Source organism: Streptopelia decaocto, assembly GCF_964273445.1.
Source record: "Streptopelia decaocto genome assembly, chromosome: 2".
In the NCBI taxonomy this organism is placed as follows: domain Eukaryota; kingdom Metazoa; phylum Chordata; class Aves; order Columbiformes; family Columbidae; genus Streptopelia; species Streptopelia decaocto.
This window is the reverse complement of record NC_138655.1, coordinates 41,883,717-41,908,602: the sequence shown is the minus strand read 5'-3', so window position 1 is coordinate 41,908,602 and position 24,886 is coordinate 41,883,717. Positions and strand designations below refer to the sequence as shown.

At 39.6% G+C, this 24,886-nt stretch overlaps 1 protein-coding gene across 2 annotated transcripts; it reads right to left on the bottom strand.

Moving 5' to 3' along the window:
- Positions 1–2,258: 2,258 nt before the first annotated feature.
- Positions 2,259–21,985, bottom strand: OPRK1 (opioid receptor kappa 1; the record flags this gene model as incomplete). 2 transcript variants are annotated; one of them, XM_082044513.1, is made up of 3 exons in its annotated part: positions 2,259–2,781; positions 7,441–7,797; positions 21,726–21,985. In XM_082044513.1, the coding sequence occupies 3 exons, from the start codon at positions 21,983–21,985 to the stop codon at positions 2,259–2,261; spliced, it is 1,140 nt and encodes a 379-aa protein (XP_081900639.1). The 2 variants fall into 2 exon arrangements, with proteins under 2 accessions (XP_081900639.1, XP_081900638.1); XM_082044512.1 differs by having other exon boundaries at positions 2,259–2,791; positions 7,445–7,797.
- Positions 21,986–24,886: the final 2,901 nt, after the last annotated feature.

Below are 24,886 nucleotides of genomic sequence, written 5' to 3'. Positions count from 1 at the left end.
CCGGAGCAGTTCAACACCTTTGTTGGCCACAGGGACAGTGGGACTGAGTGCACCCTCAGCAAGTCTGCCAATGACACCAAGCCTTGTGATGTCCTCAACACACTGGAGGGAAGTGATGTCATCCAGAGGGACCTTGACAGGCTCGAGAGGTAGGCCCATGTGAACCTCATGTTGTTCAACAAGGCCAAGTACAAGGTCCTGCACAAGGGTCAGGGCAATCCCAAGCACAAATACAGGCTGGTTGGAGGATGGATTGAGAGCAGCCCTGAGGAGAAGGACTTGGGGGTGTTGGTTGATGAGAAGCTCAACAGGAGCCAGCAATGTGCACTTGCAACCAGAAAGTCATGTATATCCTGGGCTGCGTCAGAAGAAGTGTGGCCAACCAGTCAAGGGAGGTGATTCTCCTGCTCTCCTCTTGGGAAACCCAACCTGGAGTACTGCATCCAGCTCTGGGGCCCCAGACATCAGAAGGACATGGACCTGTTGGAGCGAGTCCAGAGGCCATAAAGATGATCAGAGGGCTGGAGACTGGTTGAAACAGCTGGGGTTGTTCAGCCTGGAGAAGAGAAAGTTCAGGGGAGACCTTATAGCAGACTTCCAGTACCTAAAGGGGACCTACAAGAAAGCTGGAAAGGAACTTTTTACAAGGGCGTGTAGTGATAGGGAAAGGTTAACAGCTGTGAACTGAAAGAAGGTAGATTTAGATTAGATACAAGGAAAAAATTCTTCACCATGAGGGAGGTGAGGCACTGGAACAGGCTGCCTATAGAGGCTGTGGATGACCCATCACTGGAAGTGTTCAAGACCGGGTTGGATGGGGCTTTAAGCAATCTGGTCTAGTGGAAGGTGTCCCTGCTCATGGCAGAGGGGTTGGAACTAGATGATCTTTAAGGTCTTTTCCAACCCAAACCATTCTGTGATTCTACTCATACGATTCTCTGATCTGTTCCCAGTGAAGATAAGGAGCGCATTTCTACAAACATCAGCAATAGCAGAAGTAGTGGTAGTAATATGGAACAATTAGGAAGAAAAAGACTACGGACTGAAAGTTAAGCTAAGTTTTACCATAAACTTACCTTTAGCAAGTCAATAACTTGTGTAGCTGTGCCTTGGCATCTCCATCTTTACCGGAAAACAGAGAAATTTACTGAATTCATAGGACTGTATCAAAGCAAATGTACCATCACCAATGAAATGGGAACTTTTCCAATCAAGTGCCATTAAAGCATCCAGGATATCTAATCTTCATTTCCTTTGTATCAGCCCAGTTAATCCATGTGCTAATTCGCTAGTTTATAATTACTCAAATATTTATTGATTTTAGTCTGCTTACAAATTTTCCAGGAAAACAAGTACTGCACTATTTTAATTATGTCCCTTTGTCCCCTTTACTGAAAATGGAATGCAATAATTTCCCCCATGTAACAATTATGGCACGGTTTTCCATCAGTTCTGTAACAAGCAAAGTATTTGAAATTTTCTATCCTATTTCAAAATACACTCTGAAAATGCATATTATATTGTTCACAGTCAATAAATATACAATCATCTTGGAAAATCACACATACAAAACATTACACACGGGTGATTAAACAGGTGTTAAGATTATTCTAATCTCCTTAAATCCCAATTTTTTAAATGCCAAAATGCTTTACCATATACAGACACAATAACATCACTTTGGTGTGTAGGTGGATCATGCTTCAATTGGATTTCCACAGCACAGACAAAGGTTACAGATGTATTAATTGAGGACAATATTGATTATAGATCTGCCCTTGTTCTGCAGAAACCTAAACAACAGCCTTCACTGTAAAACAGTATAACAAATCGAGTTGTCAAACTACATAGTTCAGAAGCAATAACTCTGGGGGTAAAAGTTTCTGGTATTACCCAGTGTTAAGACCAAATGTTGCCTAATGTAACCTTACGTATGGTAAAGAGAAAGCTAGAACTTCTCTTATCTTGAATCAACTCCTGTCTCCCCAAAAGTGTGTATTAGTACCTGCTCAAGTACAGCAAACGTGGTGCCAAAACCTGACCATCAGTCAGGTCCTTTTCATTTGAGCTTATTTTAAGGAGGTTCTTGTTTGTCAATAATTGACTTGCTTTAGTTCAAACTATTAGGATTTCTGAAATATTCAAGAAACATCTGTCTGGGTGCGTCTAATTCAAACTGCAGTGGTAATCTGTGTCAGTCCTAGGTCATTAGACTCTTCTCTCTCTTGAGGACAGTAAGATGACATTTCCACGACTAGTCATACAGGTTTGTTTGTCCCATCTGTCTCCCTCATATAAGCCGGGTCTTGTACAGTGTTTCTGACTCTGCTGGTGCTCTGCCTGTCCATCCTCGTCTTAAAGGGGAAGCAGAAGTCCTTGAAGCATCTCTTGAAGTTTTCATCCAAAAAAGCATAAAGGATTGGATTGAGGCTGCTGTTGGTGTAACCCAAAGCAATGCAGAAGTAATAGCTGGATATAGCAGCAGTACTGTGGGACACATCCCCTAAGGCTTCAACCAGCACGAAAATGTGAATAGGAGTCCAACAGACAATAAAAACTGCCACAACCACAAGAACCAACCTAGTGATGCGGCGCAGGTTTCGGTCTTTTTCTCGAGACCCTGAGAGAAGCCGTACACTTTTAAGGCGCAGGATCATCAGAGTATAGCAAACAATTATTATGAGAACAGGAATAACAAATGCAAAGACAAAGACACAGATTTTCATGAAGATGTCCCACCACACGTAATCTCTGTCTGGAAATTGCAAGGAGCATTCAGTGCTAGCAGTATCTGGGAATGAAAGAAGCAAGAAGAAGAAAATTGCTTTATTATTAGATATTCTAAACAATGTAATCATCATAGCATAAGCTAGTAAAAGTGATTAGCATGAAATGTGATACTAATAAGTACAGTTACCATTAACTCACTCCAAGGGAAGCTTTCAATTACCACTGATACTGGTTTTATGCAGCTGTCTCTAGAAAGTACTAAAAGAGATAAGGGCTTTTTAAAAAGCATAATGTATAAAATTTTGTTTCCCATGGGAGGATCTAAAAATGCAGAGCACAAAAAATAAAAATTTGTAAAGCTGTCTCCATTTGAATCTCATTGAAATGTAAAGCTAGAATAAATACCATGTTCAATGGAATAGAAATCTCATGATTGTTCTCAAACTACGTATGGTTTTGTCTGCAGGTGGAGAAAGATTTTTGGTATCATGAATGGTGGGAGCTGAATGAGATTTTGATCGTAGGAAGACTTTGCCCATATATGATTAATTGTGTAATAATCTCTTCCCACGTGCCTTCTTCAGTGCAAATGGAATACACATAAGTGCTTGCAGCCAGAAAAACTGGCAACAGCTTCTTGTCAGCTAAATAGAAGCAAATAAAATATGTCTGTGTGCGGAGTCAAATGGAAGCTACTCTTTTTGCAGATCATGTAGTTGAAAATTCAGCCTGCACAGAGACTGCAGGATCTGGGCCACTGACACCAGCCCGCTCCCTTTCTGATTGCCCATGTCAGGCTCCAGAGTAACAGGCTGTCACTTAATTTCATGTCCCAGAAATATTCCATCTGATAGAAGTCTGCTAAGGAATGAAATATTTGATGTTTCATTTGCTAACCTCATTGGAGCCTTCCAGCATATAAACTGTACAGAAAACCAAAAATCAACATAAATGACAAGGCAAGAGAAGGGGTAAATTTACTACTGTCAGCAGGTAAACTCTACTGAAGACAAGTCAAGGTAACACATGTATTTTTCATTCTGAATTGTAGCTTAGTTTTATCCTCTTGAGCACTGCACTATTCTTTGCATTTTTTTTTTCATTTTCTCTACTAAATTTGTAATTCCTCTAAAAATTATTATGTATTTGTTTTTATTGAATCAGATCTAAGGGTTGAATGATCCAATACACTCTCTCACATCACTTTTTCATGTCTCCAGCAGAACTAGTCATAAAAATTCCATCAAGCCATATTTCCATGCTATTGAAACATTTCACAAATGAAGATGATATTGCAGAGAATTTGTTTTGAAAAACAACTGGGGGGATGTTATCATTATAGTGTCAAACAGACATTTCTGTGGTTAGATATCAGAAAGCTGTTACTGAGTGATATCGAATACTAAAATATTCAAATAAAAAAGCTGAAATCAAAGCTAAATATTTTGAGGATATATTTTAAATAATATAACAACTAATGGATGATTCTAAAAGCTGAAAAGTGAACAGACATATATTTCAAGCCTGATAGAGGATGCTAAGCAGACAGCACAAGTATGACTCAACAGGGTCTGGACACTCAGTCAATTTTTCTAAATCCTTTGTCACCCAGGTTTTCATAAATGTAGTCGCTTTCACTTAATTTTATTCTAGAAATGTCAACATTTGTCTTCAAAGAGGTTCTCACATTCATTATTACTGTTATTTGTAATAGTTCATGGCCTGGCAGCAGCAACAAAATCAGGATGCAACAGTAATATCTAGACTAGTAAAGCTGCATGCAGACATGCAGTTCTGGATAAAAGTCAAGTGTGATCAGGGATGACTGCTCTGGACCACATCCAGCTGCTCACTGAAACTCCCTCCCAGAGAAACCGCCTCTTCAGACCTACTGAGATAATGTAATATATTTGTAAAAACAATTATGTCATGCTTCCTACATTTTAGCACAATCTGTAGCTGGCAATGGTATTTTAGAATTCCAAATTATAGGATGCAAATTGAATGATTGTCTTACATCTCATTACATCTTACTTTCTATGGAAAAATCTTATTCTAAATTCACTAACATTCATGTGTTTCACTTGATACATACAATGTTATGAATTTTTATGCAGCCCACTTACATCTTCTCAGTATACAACTGGCAAGCAATCAAAAAAGATCTGTGTCATAATACACAATATCACAATAATTTTCAGGAACTTTGGAAGACAATAAAATCAAATTTATATTTTATTCTTGTTTTTTTGAAAAGATGCAGAACTAAGTACAGCCTCACAAACTGAGTAGTTAAGATTTCATACCGACCTTTTGCACTCTGAAAGCCAAATATTTCAAATACATCGATATACTTAAGAAAAAATACTGCATTCTAGATGGTGTTATAGTGTTAATATATTTTAAAATGTGTTTGTCAAACTACCATTTAAGATTAATCATAATCTTGACACAGGAAATAAATCTGTTTAATACGTTTTTAATTAAGTCACCTTCAGGCATTCCTGCTACTCTGTACTCAAATGGAGCCTTCATACTGTTACTGGGAATACTAACAGTACCTCTAATTTTTAAGTTTTTGTAAGTGAACAATTCTTCAGCAAGAAAGGCTCCATTAAGGCCAGAGAGGGAATATATACACAGATGTGAAATGCATTCTGCAGAAAAAATGTATCCAGAAGGACACCCTGGGAGCAGTCCTGTACGGTGAGAACAAAAGGGACTGAGCAAGGGTTGGGAACTTTAAATATAATCACTTTCCATTTGATGTTGGGTTGTTGATTAAATCTGAATCCAACAGAAGCCCTGTAGCATATAGACAACAACTGTTTTGACCAACATAACATACAGTTTCAGTCCCAAGCTCCAGCTGTCAGGCAAAGGGAGGGTCCTTGCTTTTATCAGTGGGAGGATCCTTCAGCTTTTATCAGTGAAATTCGTGAACACACCAGACAAGAAAATTGGCAATAAATGCTCCAGAGAGACCTTAGATCAGACAAGCAGGGCTGAACAGCAGGGGCTGACAAGCATTTGCCAATCATTTCCAACATCATTTGGCCCAGCTGAGCTGTGTATTACAAGTCTCTGTTTCAGGAGAAAGAAAAAGCTGCCTGACATGTGGTGTGGCAAAAGGTTTCTGGCCTCAGAGCAGTCCCTTGATCAAATGTGATGCTTAGAGTGAATGACAGGTATATTCTTCTAATTAAGCAGGCTCCAACAAAACACCTAATGGAGCCAACGTCTCATGGCCTTCAAGATCTCATACATAGTGAAGCAATAGCTCTTCCCTAGTGAAGATGCTTGGAAATTAATCTTTTTCTGATCTGGACATTGTTTTATGGAGTCTGTCAAAACTTTACTGAGAAGAGTTACAGCATTACAGACCAGAACACTTGATCCCCCAAAGGGCTGAAAGAGTTTCCAGAGAACTCTCCTGTCACCTACCCACAAGAAGACCAATAGCAAGAACAAAATCTATATATCTTCAGCCAAATCAATCAGCCCTTGAGCAGCTGTTACTGAACTCTTTTGTTTGCACTGATCTATGTCAAACAGTTTAACACACAGTATTGATTGTCTCTGCTAGATAGAACAGTGTCCTTATGTAAAGTTTAGCATTTCTCTTGGGAGGAGTGAAACCTTTCTAATAGAAAAGGTTGATAATTCAGGAGATTATTAATAATTTTTCAAAATATTGTTCACTTTTTAAATAAGACTACCACCAAATAAATATGCATGTTTTGTGTTTTATCAAGCCATCCATTAACGGGATTGCCCCAACCCAAGGATATCTTTGGAGGCCTCAAGCCTTTTGAAGACACTGAGGTGCTCCTGCATCACAGTAATGCCTCTAGGTATGAAGTGTGTGAGAAAATGTTTCTCCTCTTTCCTTCTCAAGGAGGATTTCAAAATGAGATTAACTCCATAGTAGTGCAGTTTTGTTAATAAGTCACCAGTTATAGGGGCTAAATTTACAGTCCTCCATGGATTAAATATTTCAAGCAGAGCCTACAAGTGGTCTGTGTATGAATCTCTTTGACTTCATGTTTTTGTAGCTGTTTCTCTGCCATGGTCTGTGTTCTCAGTTCTTCTGCTGATCTTTATTCTCAGCTTTTCCAAGTCTCCCTATACATCCCCATCTCTTTTTAATGAAGAATTTGAGATACTGTCATATATAATCTAGCTTGATTTTCTCTCTCCAGATACTGACTTTTCCTTTCTTCAGCGTGACTTCAAGTTCTGTGAAATGGCTGTTGGTAATAACCTCCCAAGTCTTAAAACTAATGAGAGTTTTAATGTTAATACTAACGACAAGCAATCTAGCTTCTGCTCTTGGAACTTCATCAAAACTACTCTTGCAACACCTACAAAAAACATCTTAAGCCCACATTTCAGATTTCATCCTAAAGTGATCTTTCCACTGTGATCGAATTCCTGATTATTTTCCCCTGCTGTTTGCTAGTAGTTTTTGATGGTCTTATTCTATCACAGACAATGCTTCTAATTGCATTTTGTTCTTTTAGTTGGTCAGGGCATCTGAGCTTAAATGATTTCCATGTCACACTGTAATTTTCTGCAATATATTATGTTACAAAATGTCAGAAATTTAGACATACTTCTGAAGGAGGAATCAATTACATTTAATCAATGTTCCAAGCTACATTTTATGTCATTGGAGCAACAAAAATACTGAATTTTGAATGTTCACACTCACCTTCCCTGACTTTGGTACCTCCAAGAACTATTGCAGATATACCAACAGATGAGGACAATAGCCAGATACAGATGTTGATTATCTTTGCCTTGAGAGGTGTACGGAAGTCCAGAGCCTTCACAGGGTGACACACAGCAATGTATCGATCGACACTCATCATGGTCAGTGTGAATATGCTGGTAAACATGTTATAATAGTCAATTGAAATAACTATTTTACACAGCACATCACCAAAAGGCCAAGAGTTCATCAGGTACTCAGTACTTTGGAAAGGCATAGTTGTGGTAACTAGCGCATCTGCCATAGCCAGATTGAAAATGTAGATGTTGGTTGCTGTCTTCATCTTTGTGTACCTGAAAACCAAAAATCAAAAATAAGTCTTCATTGTTTCAAAGAATGATTATGTACATTATGTAACAGTTTATCAACTTTGCCATAGTTTGTTTTTTTTCTGTCCTTTCTAATTTATGACAGAAGCACAAACAAATGCAAGACCCTTGGGATAATAGTAAACACATTTGACTCAGTTTCTCAGCACCTGAATTAGCAGTTAGACCTATTCACCACAGGCAAAACCAAGGACATTTAATCTAACTAGCCAAATGCTGGCTTCAATTCTATCTTCTCAAATCCTTCTACAAGAAAATATCATTCATTGTTACATTTGCAAGTGATCAAAATGTTTTGCGTGTCCTTTTCTTGTAGCTAACTGTCAGTGACTGCCAGTTTTCTGGGTTTGTTTTGTGGAAGGAACAATTATCCCAGTCTCCGATAAGAATCCATGTTAGGCTGCTACATCTGCCAGGTCAGATTGCCTCTTCTACAATAGTTTCTTTCCCTTGAATTCACTACAATGATGCCAGCTTATAAAAGTCTTAGTCATTTCTCTTCTTCACTCCTTCACTTCCAATTTCTCCCCCTTTCTTACCATTAGCTTTCCCAGTCCTCTCTTTTGTGACTGCTAATGTGAAAGGTGACTCCTGTTTAAGTAGGATACCACAGTGGGAAAAATTTATCATAGCAATATTTTTTCTGCATCCTTTAATTTCATCAAAATGAAGCACTAGTTTTGTCCAGCTGGTAAGAACCTCAACCTACACAGAAAGATTGGATCTGTTTTTTTGAGACAGCACCCTGCTTTCTTCTGCCCCGACAGTTTGGGGGGACAGGCTGTGCCCTGGGGTGTGAGTGAGTAGTTCCGGTTCTGCTATGGACACCAAGGATGAAGGAGAGTCTGTTAACATAGGGATATACCTAATTCTCCTTTCTGAAATACTTCCCCCCAACTAGTCACTTTTGCTCAATTTTGTTAATTTATTATCAAATTCAACAACAGATTTTCTTTCTCAAAACTGTTTCAGCCCTGTATTTTGAATGTGTGCCCAAACTACAATGTGCATATGTAGCACACACAGAAACACATCGAGCTAGATTTTGCTACGTGTCATTTATAATTTACAGTACAAATATAAGATTTGATTGGTTCAGCTAATGTAGGGCAATGTGCCTATTTGCCTTTAAAACTTTGATACGTGAAACAAAAAAAAAATAATTTTAAGAAATTTTGAGCAGTGTTGACAAAATGTACCAAATATGTAAATTAGCTAGTAATTAAGATACAGGTAGAAATGTCATTTTATGATCAATGTGACATGTTGAAAATAGCATGAGTTTTTCTAAAACACTCTAATTATGACCTACTGAGAAAATGAAACAAAATAATGGTTTGAAGCATAGAAAAGAGAACTACAAGGGAAAGGAAACTCTTTCCACTCAGATACCATAACCAGGCTCACATTTTGAACAAAGTCAGAACCAGTGAAGCATTAGAAATCGCTAAGCAAAGACAGCCAAAAGGAAGCAGCAACAAAAAGCCTACACTGATGGCATGACCCCCATGGTCCAGACTCCTTCTGCCCCAGATCTGCCCCCTTCTCCAAGATCAAAGCCAGAGCAAGGAGGAATCTGCCAGTCCAGGAGCCCAGAGCTGGGCTTCTGCACCTTCCCAAATCAATCTCCTCAACAGGCCCTGCAGCAGAGGAGACTATATAGCTACAAGAAACAAATATAAGATACATTAACAGAATATAAGATACATTAACAGACTAGGAACTTTCCTCCTGGTAAAAAAAAACAAGCAACCAAACAAACAAACACAAAAACAAACAAACAAAAAACACAAACAAACAAACCCCAAACATACAACAAATAACACCACAGGTAAAACAGGTCTGAGTGCATCTCAGCTGTAAGACTGAACAAAAACTCACCAAGCAGTCAGATTGTAAATCTGTGCTAAAATGGACTAATTATCATAAAATGCCTGAAAATGAATAGTAAGAAGGTGATGTTGCTGCTAAGGACATCACTGATGATATTTGGAATTGTTGTCTTTTCATATTGTAAAGAAAAAAACAGACTGAAAAGTTGGAAAGGATGCATAAAAAGCGCCACAAAAATAAGTGAAAAGACTAGAGAAAATTCTTACTGTGAGTAACTTAAAGAGCTTAGCACTTTTAGTTTATAAAAAGGAACACCAAGAGGTGACTTGATTACAGTGTCTCAAGGCCTCCATAGGGAGAAAATAGCAGGTACTGAAGAGCTCTTTCAGACTGCAAAGAAAAGCGTAACAAGGACAAATACGTAAAAGTCAAAGCCAGACAAACTCAGCTTAGAAACAATAACGGATTTTTCCTAACAGCTACGGTGATTATTACTGGGAACAAATTACACACACAAAAAAAAAAGAGTAATTTTTCCATCTTTTGATGTCTCCAAATCAATGTCTGCTGCTTTGCAAGGACCGTGCTTCAGTCAAATACAAGTTACTAGACAATTTAAATGAAATGCAATGGCCTGTGATAAGCAGAGGTGAAGTAACTAATAGTTCTTCTGAATCATTACTTCTGTAGCTCTTTAAAAACTTCCCCAAGGGTTTGGATAGGCAAAGTTTACTTTTACATATAGAAGAATTAGTTCGACCCTTTTTCCTTAAGAAAAATCAGAAAAGTAGTGAAAAATAACTATGAGGATTTTATTAGCCTTGAAAAATCAAATATCTGAAAGTCTTCATATCCAGCATTTCTGTCCCTCACAACCTGAATTACGTGACCATATATACCATATTTCCCTTCTTCCCCCTCCTTCTAGTGACACATTAGGAAAGACCCTCTGTAAAACAGAACTAGATTTTTAGGTAACTTCAAAATTCAAATTTTTGAAGCTGCAACATGTTCTCTATATGTATTGCTTCTGTTATACACATAAAGTGATCAATTTTGCTTTTTTTGGACTATGCAACACATGCACATGTAAGGAAATTAGTTTTTCTCACTACTATTGATCCGACAGGAAGGATGTCTTGTCATTCACAGGTAGCAAGAAATTCAGTCATCCTCGCACCAGCATTTAGACAGCTTTCAGTGTAACCACATCAAAGCTGTATACGGGAGCGAAAATACAATGGGTAAATAAAAATTCAGTGTGCCATTCCTCCTCCAGAGATCTGTGAAAGCTTTGGCTCAACTCAGGAACACATAGGCAGATAACAATCCCAACTTTGATAACTTTAACTGGTGTACACCTAGTGCTTCCCCATAGCTCACCAGACTGGCAGTCCCACGACTAGCTGGCCTTGCCCAAACCCACTCTGGTTCACAAAGCACAGAGACCTGCTTGCACCACTCAGTCTGAGCCAAAAGAGGCATCTGACCCCTTCTCTGCAAGACTTCAAACAAGAAGGCAAGAGACCATTAAATACTGCTTCAATAAATACTTCATTTCATTTAGGCAATCATTTTTCCCAGCCACTGTAAAGGGATCATGCATACCTAGCTCAGGGATGAAGGGTGCACTGGTCAATTTCAGCAATGCTAAATCCAAGCACGTTTCACTGATGCAACCTTAAAATTCACTGATCTCATGCTAGTAATGTAAAGGGCTTGATTACTTTCACCTGAAAGCACTGGTCTCTGTGTAAATGAGATGTTGGCCTTTAAAGCTGTTGGGCGATATAGATTAAATCATATGTTCATTTAGAAGTTTGAAAAAAACAGAAATGTCTTTGAGAATATGGATTCAATCATCTAAACTCCTCTCAATGTTTTTAGTTAAACACCTAAAAATTACTAAATGCCTACGTGCCTCTGAAAATATGCACTAACAGGCTTAATCAAAAGCCCAGTTAAAGTACTGGCCTAATTGCTGTTGCTGTCAGACACTTTGAAGAGGACACTGACCAAGTCTTAACTCAAACATGAGATGAGAGATTTAACTGCTTTCCTACAACTGATTCTGTTGCACCAAAATATAGGAGGCAACATTTTACATGGTTTGGGTTTTTCCCACCATACCCATACATATCTGCACTTGAACAAGGTCAAAACCATGATCAAGTAAGGGAATCTTGTCTTCCTGAATCAAATACCTGAATTTCATTTAAGGAAAAAATACTACTATCTGCTTTAATTAGTGTAGCAGAACAGATAGGGGAAACCTGGACATAACTACAGCATAGATGGCACAGTAGTAAATGACAAACATTTTCTTAGTATCCTTGAGATATAACTGTCAAATACCATTAAAATATTTATAAACTATTGTTGTATAAATTATTCATGGGGAAACCCTGTGTCTAGAAAACAGTTTGCTAAATACTGGGATTTCATAACAAGATTACAGCTTTTCTAATGTTACATAGAAGGTCCCTCTTTTGACTAAGGTGATAGAATCTGATTTCAAGGGGCAGGAAAACCTCTGATGACATGGTGGATCTTGTAGACTTTTCATAGCCTCTGGAGACTTTAAATAACTGGAAGATATATAGAAACCCTGCAGAAAAACAGGCAAGATGAAAAGTACATCTTTGGTTTGGATGTATTTTTGGATGGATATATGAGAAGAGTATTTAAGGAGCAAGATTTAAATTATGTCTACTTATACATCGAAAGTAAAATGCAGAAAACTATCACTACTTAGGCTAAGTCCATTTTCCAAAATGAAAAGTTTTTGAGATTGACTTTAGACTGACCCTTAGAAAATCTCTGTTTCTCGGCTGACTCATTATTAGCTGTACTTTTCCTTCTGGAGTAGAATTTACTTGGTACATTTTTTTAACACAGTAAATAGGAAGAAATGACACCTTCAGACTAAGCTTATCAATGAAATTGTTGTAACGAAAGAAGGAAGTGTGCTATTAAGAAGCTGGTATGCTTTCAGAAAAAAATCAAAATGCATTATTAAATCTGCTAGTAGAGCCTCTTAGAGTTATTATCTCAAGCAGAGGAAAAGAGTGTGATTCTGAAGTGGACTGTAACCTTAGTAAAGTTACTAAAAGCTGGGAAGGAGGCTCTGGTCAAATTTTTTTCAAGTGCACGCAACAGGCTGAAATGTTCCCTGCAGTATGAAATGAGGGATGGGATGGGGAGCAAGACTAACAAATATGCTACAACAACATTCTCCAGTAGCAGAGTGAAAGTACAAAAGCATGAAATACAACGAGGTGTAACAAACACATATTTTCTGCAGATACCTGAGTCAGTGAATGAAAATGAAAGCTAAAGCATATCTAAAAGCAAATTGCAAAACACCTATCAGCAGGATGCAGGCTGTGTTCCACTAGGTTCCTCTGAATTAAGTATATGGAGATCAAGCAGCTGAAAAGCTTAGTCAGAAAAGCTCTAAATCTCAAGGCTATATTCAGGGCACACTCAATATCATAATGCATCAGAACAGGGAAAAAAAGAGAATTTATTCCAAACATATAACATGTCAGAAGGATGACTCAGCTATCTTTTGTATCTTCATAAGTCAATATAAAAGGCTTATGTCAATATGAAACTAAGACTGAGGTCATTTAAAGAATGTAAAAATTAATATGCTGCTGTTTCCGTGTTCATATTGGGTTATATGTTATTACCACATTTTGTATTGTTGCTGGAATCTAGCAGGGAATAGGACCTCAGGAAACACTTTAAATAAAGGCAGACATTGTAACAGCACACATTTAAAAATTGCCTGTCTTCAACATCAAAACTGTTAGGAGCCTACAAAAAATTGTATATGTTGTCTACAAAATTGTATCCTAAAGTGGCATTCATTATATTAATAAGCACCTGTAGGTGCCTATTTTCAAGAAGCTTAAAGAAGGAAAGCACAATCTTTTATTGTCTCCTCAGGGAGCATAATCTACCTGGATGTCAGAAGGCATTAAAAATCTCACAATTTACCACTATCGTTACTCCTCTGAACTATCCACAAACCAAGCCTGAACAAGATCTTGCAGATTTAGATTAGATGCGGAAGCTTTCCTTCTTTAGCTCAAGAACCAGCTTCTGAATTATAGAAGAGATGCTCAAGTCCACATATATCCTGATCAAAAAGAAGAAAAATTCACACTACTTAACAAAAATGAACTTCTTTCCTCCTTCTGTGATAAAGATTTCTAATATTTTTATGTGAGCTTAGGAACCTCTTTTTTTAAGAAATATGCTTAATGTTAGGAACATCAGTACTGTGAAATTTGTGATTCTATGATTTTGCTAGGGGAGCTCAGAGAAATATTAAAGTTCTGATATTTATTGTGGCTTAAACTGAAATAATGAGAATGCAGAATTTTAAAAAACTGGTGCTCTCTCCAAAACCAGTATGTCTACTTTTATTATTAGAGAGCCTGGACAATTAGCTTAGACTAGGTACCTGATTTTTTTTACCTCTGTTAATAAGAGGAATCTAGACCTCATCAAGCAGCTGACTCTGTTGAGAAACTTTATGCTGCTGCAAATGTTTTTCAGTAATCAGTCATGATATGGAGAGTTCCCAGGGTGTTACACAGCCCATCCTAATACTTCTTCCTTGCCACAGGTACATTCCACTGATGAGTGATAAGTCTCTGTTTCTGGTAACATCCACCTTTCCCGTTGTTCTTATCTTTTTTTTTTTTTTTTTTCATTAAGGACATGAGCCCCCTTAGCAGAGCAAAATGCTTCCTGTGTGTTTGTGGGCAAGGGGAGTGAGTTTTCTATGCTGTAGGACAAGGATTGCCTAGCAAAGAGAACAAATCTCATTGCTCAAGCAGATAAGGATACCAGCTCCAGCAAAAGATTTTTCAAGGTCTTACTTTCCTTCTTATTCTTTGGAGAGGCTCTGATCTCCATAGGTAGCTATGTATGCAGAACTTGGCTGGAAGCAGTCAAATTTTATTGACCATTTGCTCCCCCTACATGTTTCTGCAGGAGAGAAATAAGAATTTTACAGTATCTCACAGAGGGGTTTTGGGCTGCGGGTATCTCTTTTGTTCTCAGAACAAGGCACCCGCTGTTCATTTTGCCACAAGGACAAATAGTAACTGCCACTGCTGGGGGAGTTTTATAGGACAAATACACTCTTGGATGCGTGGAGACCTGAATCTGTGGTCAGCACTCCTGCAATAAAGTTGAATGGGAGACAGGGGACCTCATTCTATAAAATGTATAGGATTATATGGTAAGGCAACACATGCATATATCAGTAGTGAGGTAGCTCAGAGAAAAGTCATCATTACCTCTTAGGACTCAGTTGGGAGGCTTTATCTGGACTCTAGCCACTCATCTGTTATCCTCACCTGCCTCAGAGGACTCCATAGCACGGTCTAACTGAACACACACTTTTCCAAAGGAGATGATACAAGCAAAATGCAGGAAACTTTAAAATGCAGTCAATTAAAAAAAAAAAAAAAAAAAAAAAAAAAAAAAGGAAAAGCATAGCTAATAGCTTCCACAGTGAAAGCATTGCTCTTCTCCTGCACACTTTAACAAACCCAGCATTCTGAAAGACATGTCTAACAGTAAGTCCTGATGCTGTCTGTCAGCCTACAACTGTTGTAAAAAACCTTTTCTGAGTGCAAACACTAAATGAACGTTGAATTCCTTGTCCAGGCCAATCCTATCATACAGGTTCCTACCTATCACTACTCAAGGAGGCCTTTCCTAGTTGCCAAATGGTATCCACAGGTCTAGGTTGCCTACAACGCAGCAGGAAGTGGATTTAGCTATGTAGTCAGTCAGCAAATATAAAATACTCTGTTTTCCAGATGCATTGTAACTAAGTTTGGGAACCCTAAATATTCACTCATAGTGCACTACTGAATGGCACTGACTTTTGGAGCAGAGAGGAGCAGTCAGGCAGAGCACTCTCTGTTGCATAAGAGAATTGAAGGACAGGGGAAAACAGAAAGGTTCAGTGCATGTTCTTGCCATGAATTAGTGGAAATTCATGCACTGAAAAAAATCATGTTAGTGCTCTCATACTCATGCAGAGAAGATGGAGGTTTCATTGTAAATAATGTTTCAAAACTGACGGTAGCAACTACCTAGAATTAATTTTCACTTCCCTAGGGATTAGAAGGTGAATCTAATGAGACACAAACCCTCTATCTTCAGGAGAAACAAATGCTTCAAAGATGATACACAGACAGGCTAGCACACAAAGGTGCTCTGCACCTTCACATACTCTTTATTTATATCCTTTTTACATTTTGAAAAATGTCAGCATGGTTACACGCTACTCTTTCCATGTCCTCATTCCATCTGTACACGCCCTTCAGTTTGTGCACTCATGCCTGTCTGTAGACAAAATAATGTTCATTCTGCCGTTTCCATATGCCTTTCTAACTCCACAAAATAGAATTGCAATAAGCAAAGTACCAAGTCTTCCTTGAGGAGAAGAACAAAGGGTTCATATTTTGCAAGAATTACTTGTTTCTTACAGATGGGAGGACCAAAAAAGAGACATGAAGTAAACTTCCTAGAAGTATAGTTTATCAAAGCTCTGGATGCTTTTCCTTTAGAAAACAGTGTGTAATTGAAATCAAAACTCTCCTTGGGAACTCATTTGTTTCAGAAAATTTAACTTAAGGGACAAACTAATCACAGTTTGACCAGACAACAAGAGTAGGTAAGCCAGTAAGATCATCCTCCCTTGCTCTTAGTGCATCTCAGGACATTCAAAGTCATCGAGTTAAGAATTTCCTGCCACAATACTCTTTCACTAAATTCAAAATCCTCTCTTGGGAAAAAACAAATGAAGGGTCCCCACTCCTCCCTTGCTCTGTCCACCTTCACCAGAAGGGCTTAGACAGCCTGTGTCCCCCAACACTATCACCACGCTGTGCTCCCTCCCCACGCTTCAGCCAGGAGCATGAACTTCCCCAGCATTCTCCTAGCTGAGGACAGGCAAGCTATCTCAAGCTTTCTGCCTTGCCAGTAGCCAAACTGGAAAGTTCTTTTAAGTTTTCACTTTTCGCCAGTTCAAAAGGGCTCTCCATAATTTGTCTTGCTTCCAGACATTGATTCCAGTTACGCCTTTCTCTGAAATAGATGACTACCTGGCTGCTAGCCTAGCAAAAGCGTCTGGATGGATACCAAATTACTTTTCAGAAGCCAAACAGATTACTCACTATAAGCTATAGCCTCTCTTTAATACTGTCTCTAGTAAATATTCCTTCTAATCCATTCCTGGACTGTCCCTGCTTTTTTGATATCAGCTCTTCTTATCATAGCATCATATTGGGAACCCGTGCTGAGTTTCTTGCCTGCTTAGAAATCCCAGGTGTCACTTAACCATTGTCTAGCAGGGTATTAAATGTGCATTTCAAACTACCTGTATTGTTTTGTAAACCTGTCCTCTTCCATTTATTCTGCTTTCCTGGTCTTTGTGCCATCTGTAAAAGCTGTTAGTAATAATCAGTCTTCCAAGTTGTGATGGAAATTACACCAAGATTGGCCAAACTCTGCAGAATCCACCAGAACTACCTCCACTCAGTGAGGTAAGCCCAGATGCTCTTAGGTCCTGGGATGAATTACTATCAATCTATTTGATACCTCAGTACTGATAATAGTAAGGTGTCGAATGTTTGATCAGGTGAAAAAAAGCTAAAAAGCCACAAAGTAACTACAGTTAGGCCTTCACTTCTAGAAGCCAAACTGGTGATTTCATAAAAGAATAAAGTTATACAAACTGCAAGTTATATGGAACAGGTAATTCAATTAGGCTGACTCTTCTGGAGCTTCACTTTTCAGTTCAGAACAATATTCTTTCCAAATGTAATTTAATAAAATATGAACAATAATTAAAAGTAAATTAACAAGTAATCTTTTGAAGTTATTAAAATCTAATATTGATTTAAATCAATATATTTAACCTTCATTTTTTGATACCTTTATATTTTTTAATTATTATTTTCTTTGTGGTTTGGAATGAACGAAGAAGATTTTAAAACTACCTGGAAAGGATTCAATTTTATATGACATTTATTAATAGACTCTTCCTGTTACGTAAGATGCCACTCGGTTCAATGAATATAAGAACAAAAATGCATTACTAGGTATATTTTTTCTTCAATATTAGACTAATGAGAGGAAGACAAGCTTTCTCTTTTCCCCTAGGAGTGAATTTGCATATCTGTGACATAGCCTCTTGTTCAAACTGTTTTTGAATGTAGAAAATTATTCAGTTCACTGGAAGCTTGAAAGATAATTTTAAAAGAAACACAGGATTGGCTATTTAAGATCCTTATGACAGCAGCTGTTCTCATAAATGACTTCAGGAATGCTGGAGGTAATGCACCTAGAAAAAGTTAATCTGGGGTGGGCAAAAGAGAACATCTCCCAGAGTTTTTACCAGAGTATGTTTATGGTTTTGATAAGAGAAAATCCATAGTAAAGTTGTAACTTTAGTCAGGACACTTTCCCTCCAGTTGTCAAAAGAAAACAGAATTTTCTTTAAAGCCAGAACAAAATTTTAGAGAAATAAAGTCAGGAGGGAGGAGGAAGAGAGAAAAAAGACTTTTTTTTGCTTCCAAGGACAAGTAACTTTATTTATCAACATCAGCCAACTTCCAGAAATATCTTCTAAAACCTCAGAGGTAAAGCTAATCTCAAAAGAAAAGGTTTGGGGTTGAGATTATTCTGATCATGTTAAGACACACATAGTTGTATAAGTTTATTCAGGTGATGTCAGGTATCTCCACCTCATTTCTACAAATTCATTTCATGCCTCCCCTCCTCCTTCACAGGGGGAGGACTGTGCTCCCCATATAGTATCTGTATTTCCCACCAGTGTAAGAGGTGATGCCCTGTTTCTCTCTTACTCTCTCCTGAGGAAAAGCAGCAGCTGCAGGAGAGCGTGACATCCCGTGTGCCACAGCTCAGTATGAGCAAGGAAGCACTGTCAGCCCACCTGTCTGGCTGCTGGCCCCACAGCAGAACCCCTGGGTCTGGTCCACCTGCCTCACATCCCCTTGGAACACGGGGAGAGTTCCTGCAAACCACCCACACCATGACACCCAGCCACAACAGGCGTGTGAGAGAGCAGGGTGCACCACATACTCAACATGTTAAAAATAACCACCCTCGAGGCACCTGAGGAGTCTGAGGTACTTACAATAACCCTGGTCTCATTCTTTCAGGATTTTTAGTGACTGGGCTCTGGCTTTTAAATCTAACAGTTGCTGTATCTTTAAAGGCAGTGAATACCAGTATCTCCATTTTACACACAACAAAACCAGGTTGCAGGACTGTGACGTGACCTTCGCAGGACAGGACAAAGTGTTGAAGCCTCATAGTAAAACTAAGAGAAGAATCCAGATCTCCTGAGACATGGTTTAACAGATCATGCTGCCATTACTGTACTGAAGTGTCATTCCTGAAGCTTGCCTTCAACATAAATCTCTGTTTACAGGAGCCGTAACAAACTCTGCTACTTTTCTTTCAGGGCCTTGCATATGTGATCAAAGCAACATTCTCCTGGTTTTTTTTCCCTCTAAAACAGGGGTGTCAAATCTATTTTCACTGGGGGCCACATCAGCCTTGTGGTTGCCTTCAAAGGGTCGAATGTAATTTTAGGACTGTATAAACATAGGAGTAGTGGTTTTCCCTCCCAGCAGAAATGCAGCCCACCACACCTGAAGGAGATTTTGGACACTCAGATCTCTACACACAGGCTGCTGAGATGCTGACCTGCTGGTCTCTATGAGCTTCTTTAGCATCCCTTGTGCAGATGTAGCAAAACCACCCTTTCTGGGGGTATTAAAGCAAGGAATTGGCCGAGACCTGCCTACACAACAGCTTTCGGCTGGATTTGAGCCTGGTTTTGAGGCGTCTCAAGACTATTTGGCATCTCCTGAATATACTGCTTAATTGACACTTCAATAATTTCACTGAAAGTCTCTGAACATAAGGGATCTGTTTTGTGTCACCCAAAAGATGACTCAGAGTCAGCCCTGAAGTGGTCAGGCAGTTGGACTAGATGATCATTGTAAGTCCCTTCAAAATGAACTATTCTAACATCTGGTGATGTTTAAAAGAGCAAAGGGCAAAGAGCCAGGCCTGCTTTGCCTGCTAGTCCAACAGGGTTTGGGAGGAGAGCAGACGGAAGTTTCAGAGAGATGAGAAACAGCAACACAGGGTCTCACACAAACCCTGTGCTCAGCTGGAGAGTGAAGAAGAGCCACAGGCTGTCCCCATCCTCCTTAAGAGTTGTGGCAGCTGGAGGAGAGGTAACATGGGGTGGCTAGCAGACACGATCCCCCTTGCCCTTGCCACCTTCTTTCACAAGCTTCCCACAGACCTTGGCTTTCCACACAAAAGGACATCACTGCAGAATACATTTTTCAATAGGCCATTGAAGTCTATCTTGAGATGCAATCATGCACAGAGTGGATGTGAGCGAAAGAGAGAGAGAGATGAAAGGTTAGGACAAAAATGAAGAAAGTAAAGAAAGTACACTTCTTGCATAAACGTTTGGAATATTTCAAAATCCTAAGAAATGTTTCAAACTGTAGGTCTGTGTATACATGTACTTCAGCTAATGATTCTAGCAGTGGTTAAAGCATTTGCCACAAAAGAAACCTAAGAGAGGGGGGATACTAACAAAAAGAGAAAAGAGGGGAAAAAAAACAACAGGTGTTTTGTCATATTTATTTTCTGATCATGCAATCAAGAGATGGACCAAGAGGAAACTGAAGCAAAAGGAACTGGTAGGAGAGCGAGCCATAGCTAGTTAGACCCTCACAAAAATAATGTTAGGAGGGTAACAGATACAGAGAAAAAAGAAAATACATATGCTCCAGTTTAATACATACGTGCTAACTTTTAGGACTCTGGTTAAGTCTGAATTTATTTCCACTGCACAGACCACTTAATCAGCTGACATTGTTAGTGACTGATGGCTTAGAAAACCTCTGTCTTTGCAGCTATATGTGTGTTAAGTATGGAATCTCCTTGCAAGAAAAATACAAAACGAAATTAAATCTCTGAATGAAGGGGGAAAGGGCATCAAAAAGCTGGAGCAAACTAGTTTCTCCACATTGACCACAGGCATCCTTATTTATTGCACTGACTATTAAAGGGGATTTTATATATGTACTCCACAACTATTTTTTTTCAAAATTTTTGCTGGACTCAAATGGACTTTGAAACAAGAGTCCAAAGAGTTGCATGATTTCAGCCCCTTTGATTGCTCACTATCGCCCTTCTGATCTGCATTGTCCAAACATTTTTATAAATTTCAAATGAAAAAGACAAAAAGAGAGAGCAATCATAGTGCAAACTGAAATCTAAAATATACAGCAATACACAAGTGTAAGTGCAAGTATAAGTATTGGTGCCTTTCACTAAGTGATTTAATATTAAAAACTAACTAACACAGAAACACACCTTTCTCCTTTTTCCTGAAGAACAATAGAAAGTATTTCAGCACCTGCTTTGCTTTCTTCTGTCTAACACCAACAACTGGATTTGAACATCACTAGACAAAGACACCACATCCCTGGTTTTACATTAAGCATTTCCACATATCTTTATCATTTCCTTTTTTCCCCACCTTGTTAAACAAGCCACTGGGTGACAAGGCGTGTAAGCGTTCACACGACTAGACACATAAGCCATCTCTCGGGGACTACTCACAGGGGAGAAAAACTGCCTCGCAGAAGTTTCTTTCTCCCACTTGAGCTTCACCTCTGGTGCGAGCAGCCTCTCATCCCTAGAGGGCACCCGATGAACGCAGCTCCGGGGCACTAAGCGCCTTTCCCGCAGGCTGCAGGATTCATCACTTTTAAACAGCTTCTGTCTCTGCACGTTCAGGCAAACCACTGGGACTGGAAAGGTCTGGGTCATTCCAGGTACTTTCTTCCAGCTCCTCATGTAAGCGCTCCCAGAGACTTTCCATAAAAATCCCCCTCCCTCCACTGCCAAATTTAGAGGTGGCCATATGCACCTCCTCCAACAGATACTCCAAATCCACTTACCTTATGATGACAAACATGACCAGAGAGTTTCCCACCAAGCCGACAACAAAGACCACTGAGTAGACAGCAGTGATGATGATGGGGATGGCAGGGGAGATGCTGGTGTGGTTGTGCTGGGTGTCCCCAAAGGCGCCGGTGGCATTGTTCTCATAGTCCGTCCAGCCCAGCATCCAGCTGCTGCTGGTGCTAGGGGGACGACAGGGTCCCGGGGAGCAGGTGGAGTCTGGCTCCTCACGGAAAATCTGTACGGGGGCATCCATAGGGACACAGACCCCTCAGGCAGGAGTGAGACAGAGAGGAGAATGCAGAGAGCAGCAGACGAGTATGCTGGAAAGAGGGAAGAAAGGGAAAAAAAACAGAAGCGCTATCACAGCCACCGGACGTTAAGACCTCTAAAATTTGTACAGATTAAGGGGAGTTCTGCTGTGGTGGGAACCGTAATTCACCAAGCACAGACTTAAGCAAAACACATTCATATTAAATAATTACAAGTTTTACATCTCACTATGTAAAGGGTAAGTGCTTCTCCTCCAGGTGCACAAGGAAAGTTTTCCTCCACTTTCAGAGATTACACAGAGAAACAAATCAGATGAGAAACAGCTCAGATCCACCCCCACACTTTAACCCTCTGTCTCCCATCCTCCATATTTTAAGTTAAACAATATCCTAGTGGCAGGGGCTCTTTATTACTTAAGCTCTATGATAAAGGGAGGACAGAAAGAAACCCACCACCTCTCTGCACATTTGCTTTGACATCCTGCCCTGAGTTATTTTTTTTCCCGATCCCATGCCCGCTTTCAAAGAAGAGATACATTAATGACACAAAATACCTCTTTCAATCCGGAAAAAGGAGCAAAGCCTTCAAACAGATGCTCTTGGCAGGAAAAGAAAAAAACAAAGCAGCTCCACCTGGCTCCTGGAAGTAATACCGACCTTTGAGGACTTTTGAACCTGAGGCACCTGAGCCTTCAGAGAAGTATGCTGGCAGCAGAGATGATTCCTGGGCATGAGCTGCAACGTGAAAGCAGCAGCTGCTGCTGCTGCTGTTCCAGCTCCCACCACTTCGCCTTCTCCCTCTCACGCTCCCTCTGCCTCCCGCTCGCTCTGCCAGGGCTCCAGCAGCACTCTGCACTGATGCACACATTCTCTGTCTCTGTCCCTGCAGCTCAGAAGCTCACATGACTTCGCTCTGAACACCAAGAGGCAGATAAATTAAAAGAAAAGCAAAAAAATAAGTTCTCTAATGAATGAATTCTTATTTCTAATAAACTTTTCCAAGCTGCCTTTCCTCATTCCCCCTGTACTCTCGGGCCTCAGGCAATGATCCTCTGTGTCTTATTGAATCCCACATGCTTTTGCAGATGCTGAACAAAACAGGAATTTTCAGTTTAGATGCTTTGCCTGGTCTATCAGCTCTTTTGTGCCTCAGCTTCAAAACTGTACATCCAAAGCACTTCTTGCTGGGTGGCCATGCCCCTGTTCCTTTACACCTGCAACTTGGAAGAAAGTCAGAAGCTGACTATCAAACCAGAGACGAGCACCCTGATTACTGTCCTTAGTTTATTCAAGCTGGCCCACATCATGTGAGAAGCTAAAAATTCCCTGTAGCACTTCTGGAGCTCTGCCGTCCCCAGCCTCCAGCTGCAGCCTGGAGTGGAGAGATGGTGTGTGCAGAAATCACGTCCCTCAGAGCTTATCCCTCCATCAAGCAGGGGTTGGGACCGCACGCATCTGTGCTCAGGATATTCCTTAACTGGCAAGTAGATCTTGAAATTCCAATCCAGGAGTCCCTCTAAATGGCAAACTGGAGAGGTGAGGCAAGACAGTTGTTCCCACTTCCTCAGAAGAGGTGGTGAACAGCCAGACTGGCTACATCTCAAAGTGTGCAGCAGGAAGGCAGATCTGCAAGGAACAGCAGCCAGTCTTGACCCTCTGGGCATTTGGTGAAGATTAAACAGCCAGGAAAGGGGTTGTGGTTTCCTTCATCCTTTTTTAATGCTGAAACTTTACTTTTTACTCCTCTTGTTGAGTGTAATCAGATTGCAGTTTCTATCTCTAAAACTTTTTTTTCTAAACCTATACTCAACATAAGAAACTATGTCAGCTGTAGAGTCAAAAGTCATGAAGGAAGTTTAAAAGGCACAGAATCCCCTCTCCTAGAGGCAGAGGCTTGTGCAAATGTGGTGATGGCTTCGACTGTGGTCCCTTCTTTCTCCAGAACATCAGCATCTGCTCACCATCATCTGTATAGAGCTGTCTGAAAGTTTAATCCCTAATGAAGACAGAAAAAAATACAAAACAGCAAACATGTGACAAAGACACACAAAGCCACACACATTTTAAGGATGGAACACAGACAGGGGATAATAACAATTTGGAAAGGTAAAGTGAGATCCTAACATAAAATGTACCCCTATACTGTTTTTATTCTCTGCAATCTCTTGCAAATGTACTGAAGGGAATGACTGCTGCTGCTGCTTCTCATACATAGTTTTACTTGGCAATTTTCAGCTTCTTGTTAACAATTTTCCTGGACTTCTCCACATTCCAGAAATAAAACATAGAGGAGAACTGTAAGATAACAATATTTTAGCATTCATTGATAATTCATCTCTTATGAGCAATCATTTTGTTTGGATAAGTACCTTAAATATGAACATATACAGCTGAAAAGTAACCAATAAAATGGAATCTAAGGGTTAGGCTGAAGTGAGGAAGAAAGAAATAGTTTGTCACTCTACAATTGCTACAGAAGGATCAGAAACTTCTACATGAGGAAGAAAAGTCTGTTATTTCTCTGCATAAATCCAAAGCACAGATCAGGTAAAAAGCCCAGTAAGATTAATAGCAGACTCTAAGGCTTTTCAAGCATCAGTGGCTGGACAGTAAGCTACTCTTTCTCTGGCTAAACTCTGTACTAAAACTCTCCAGTGATCTTAGAGTTAGCACAAAAAAGATGTCGTCACAGATATGCTCACTGAAACTTAATGGAGTGTGCATTGCAGCTACATGGGACCGGAATGAGATGGAGTTCGACCACAACACTGGAAATTATAGAGTGAGTCAGAGGCAACATTTAAGTTTTCTAGTGCTTTCTGTCTGTGTGTGCTCCATGTTGGAGGCTCAACTCTGGCTCCTGCAAGTCAGTAGAAAGAAAACAT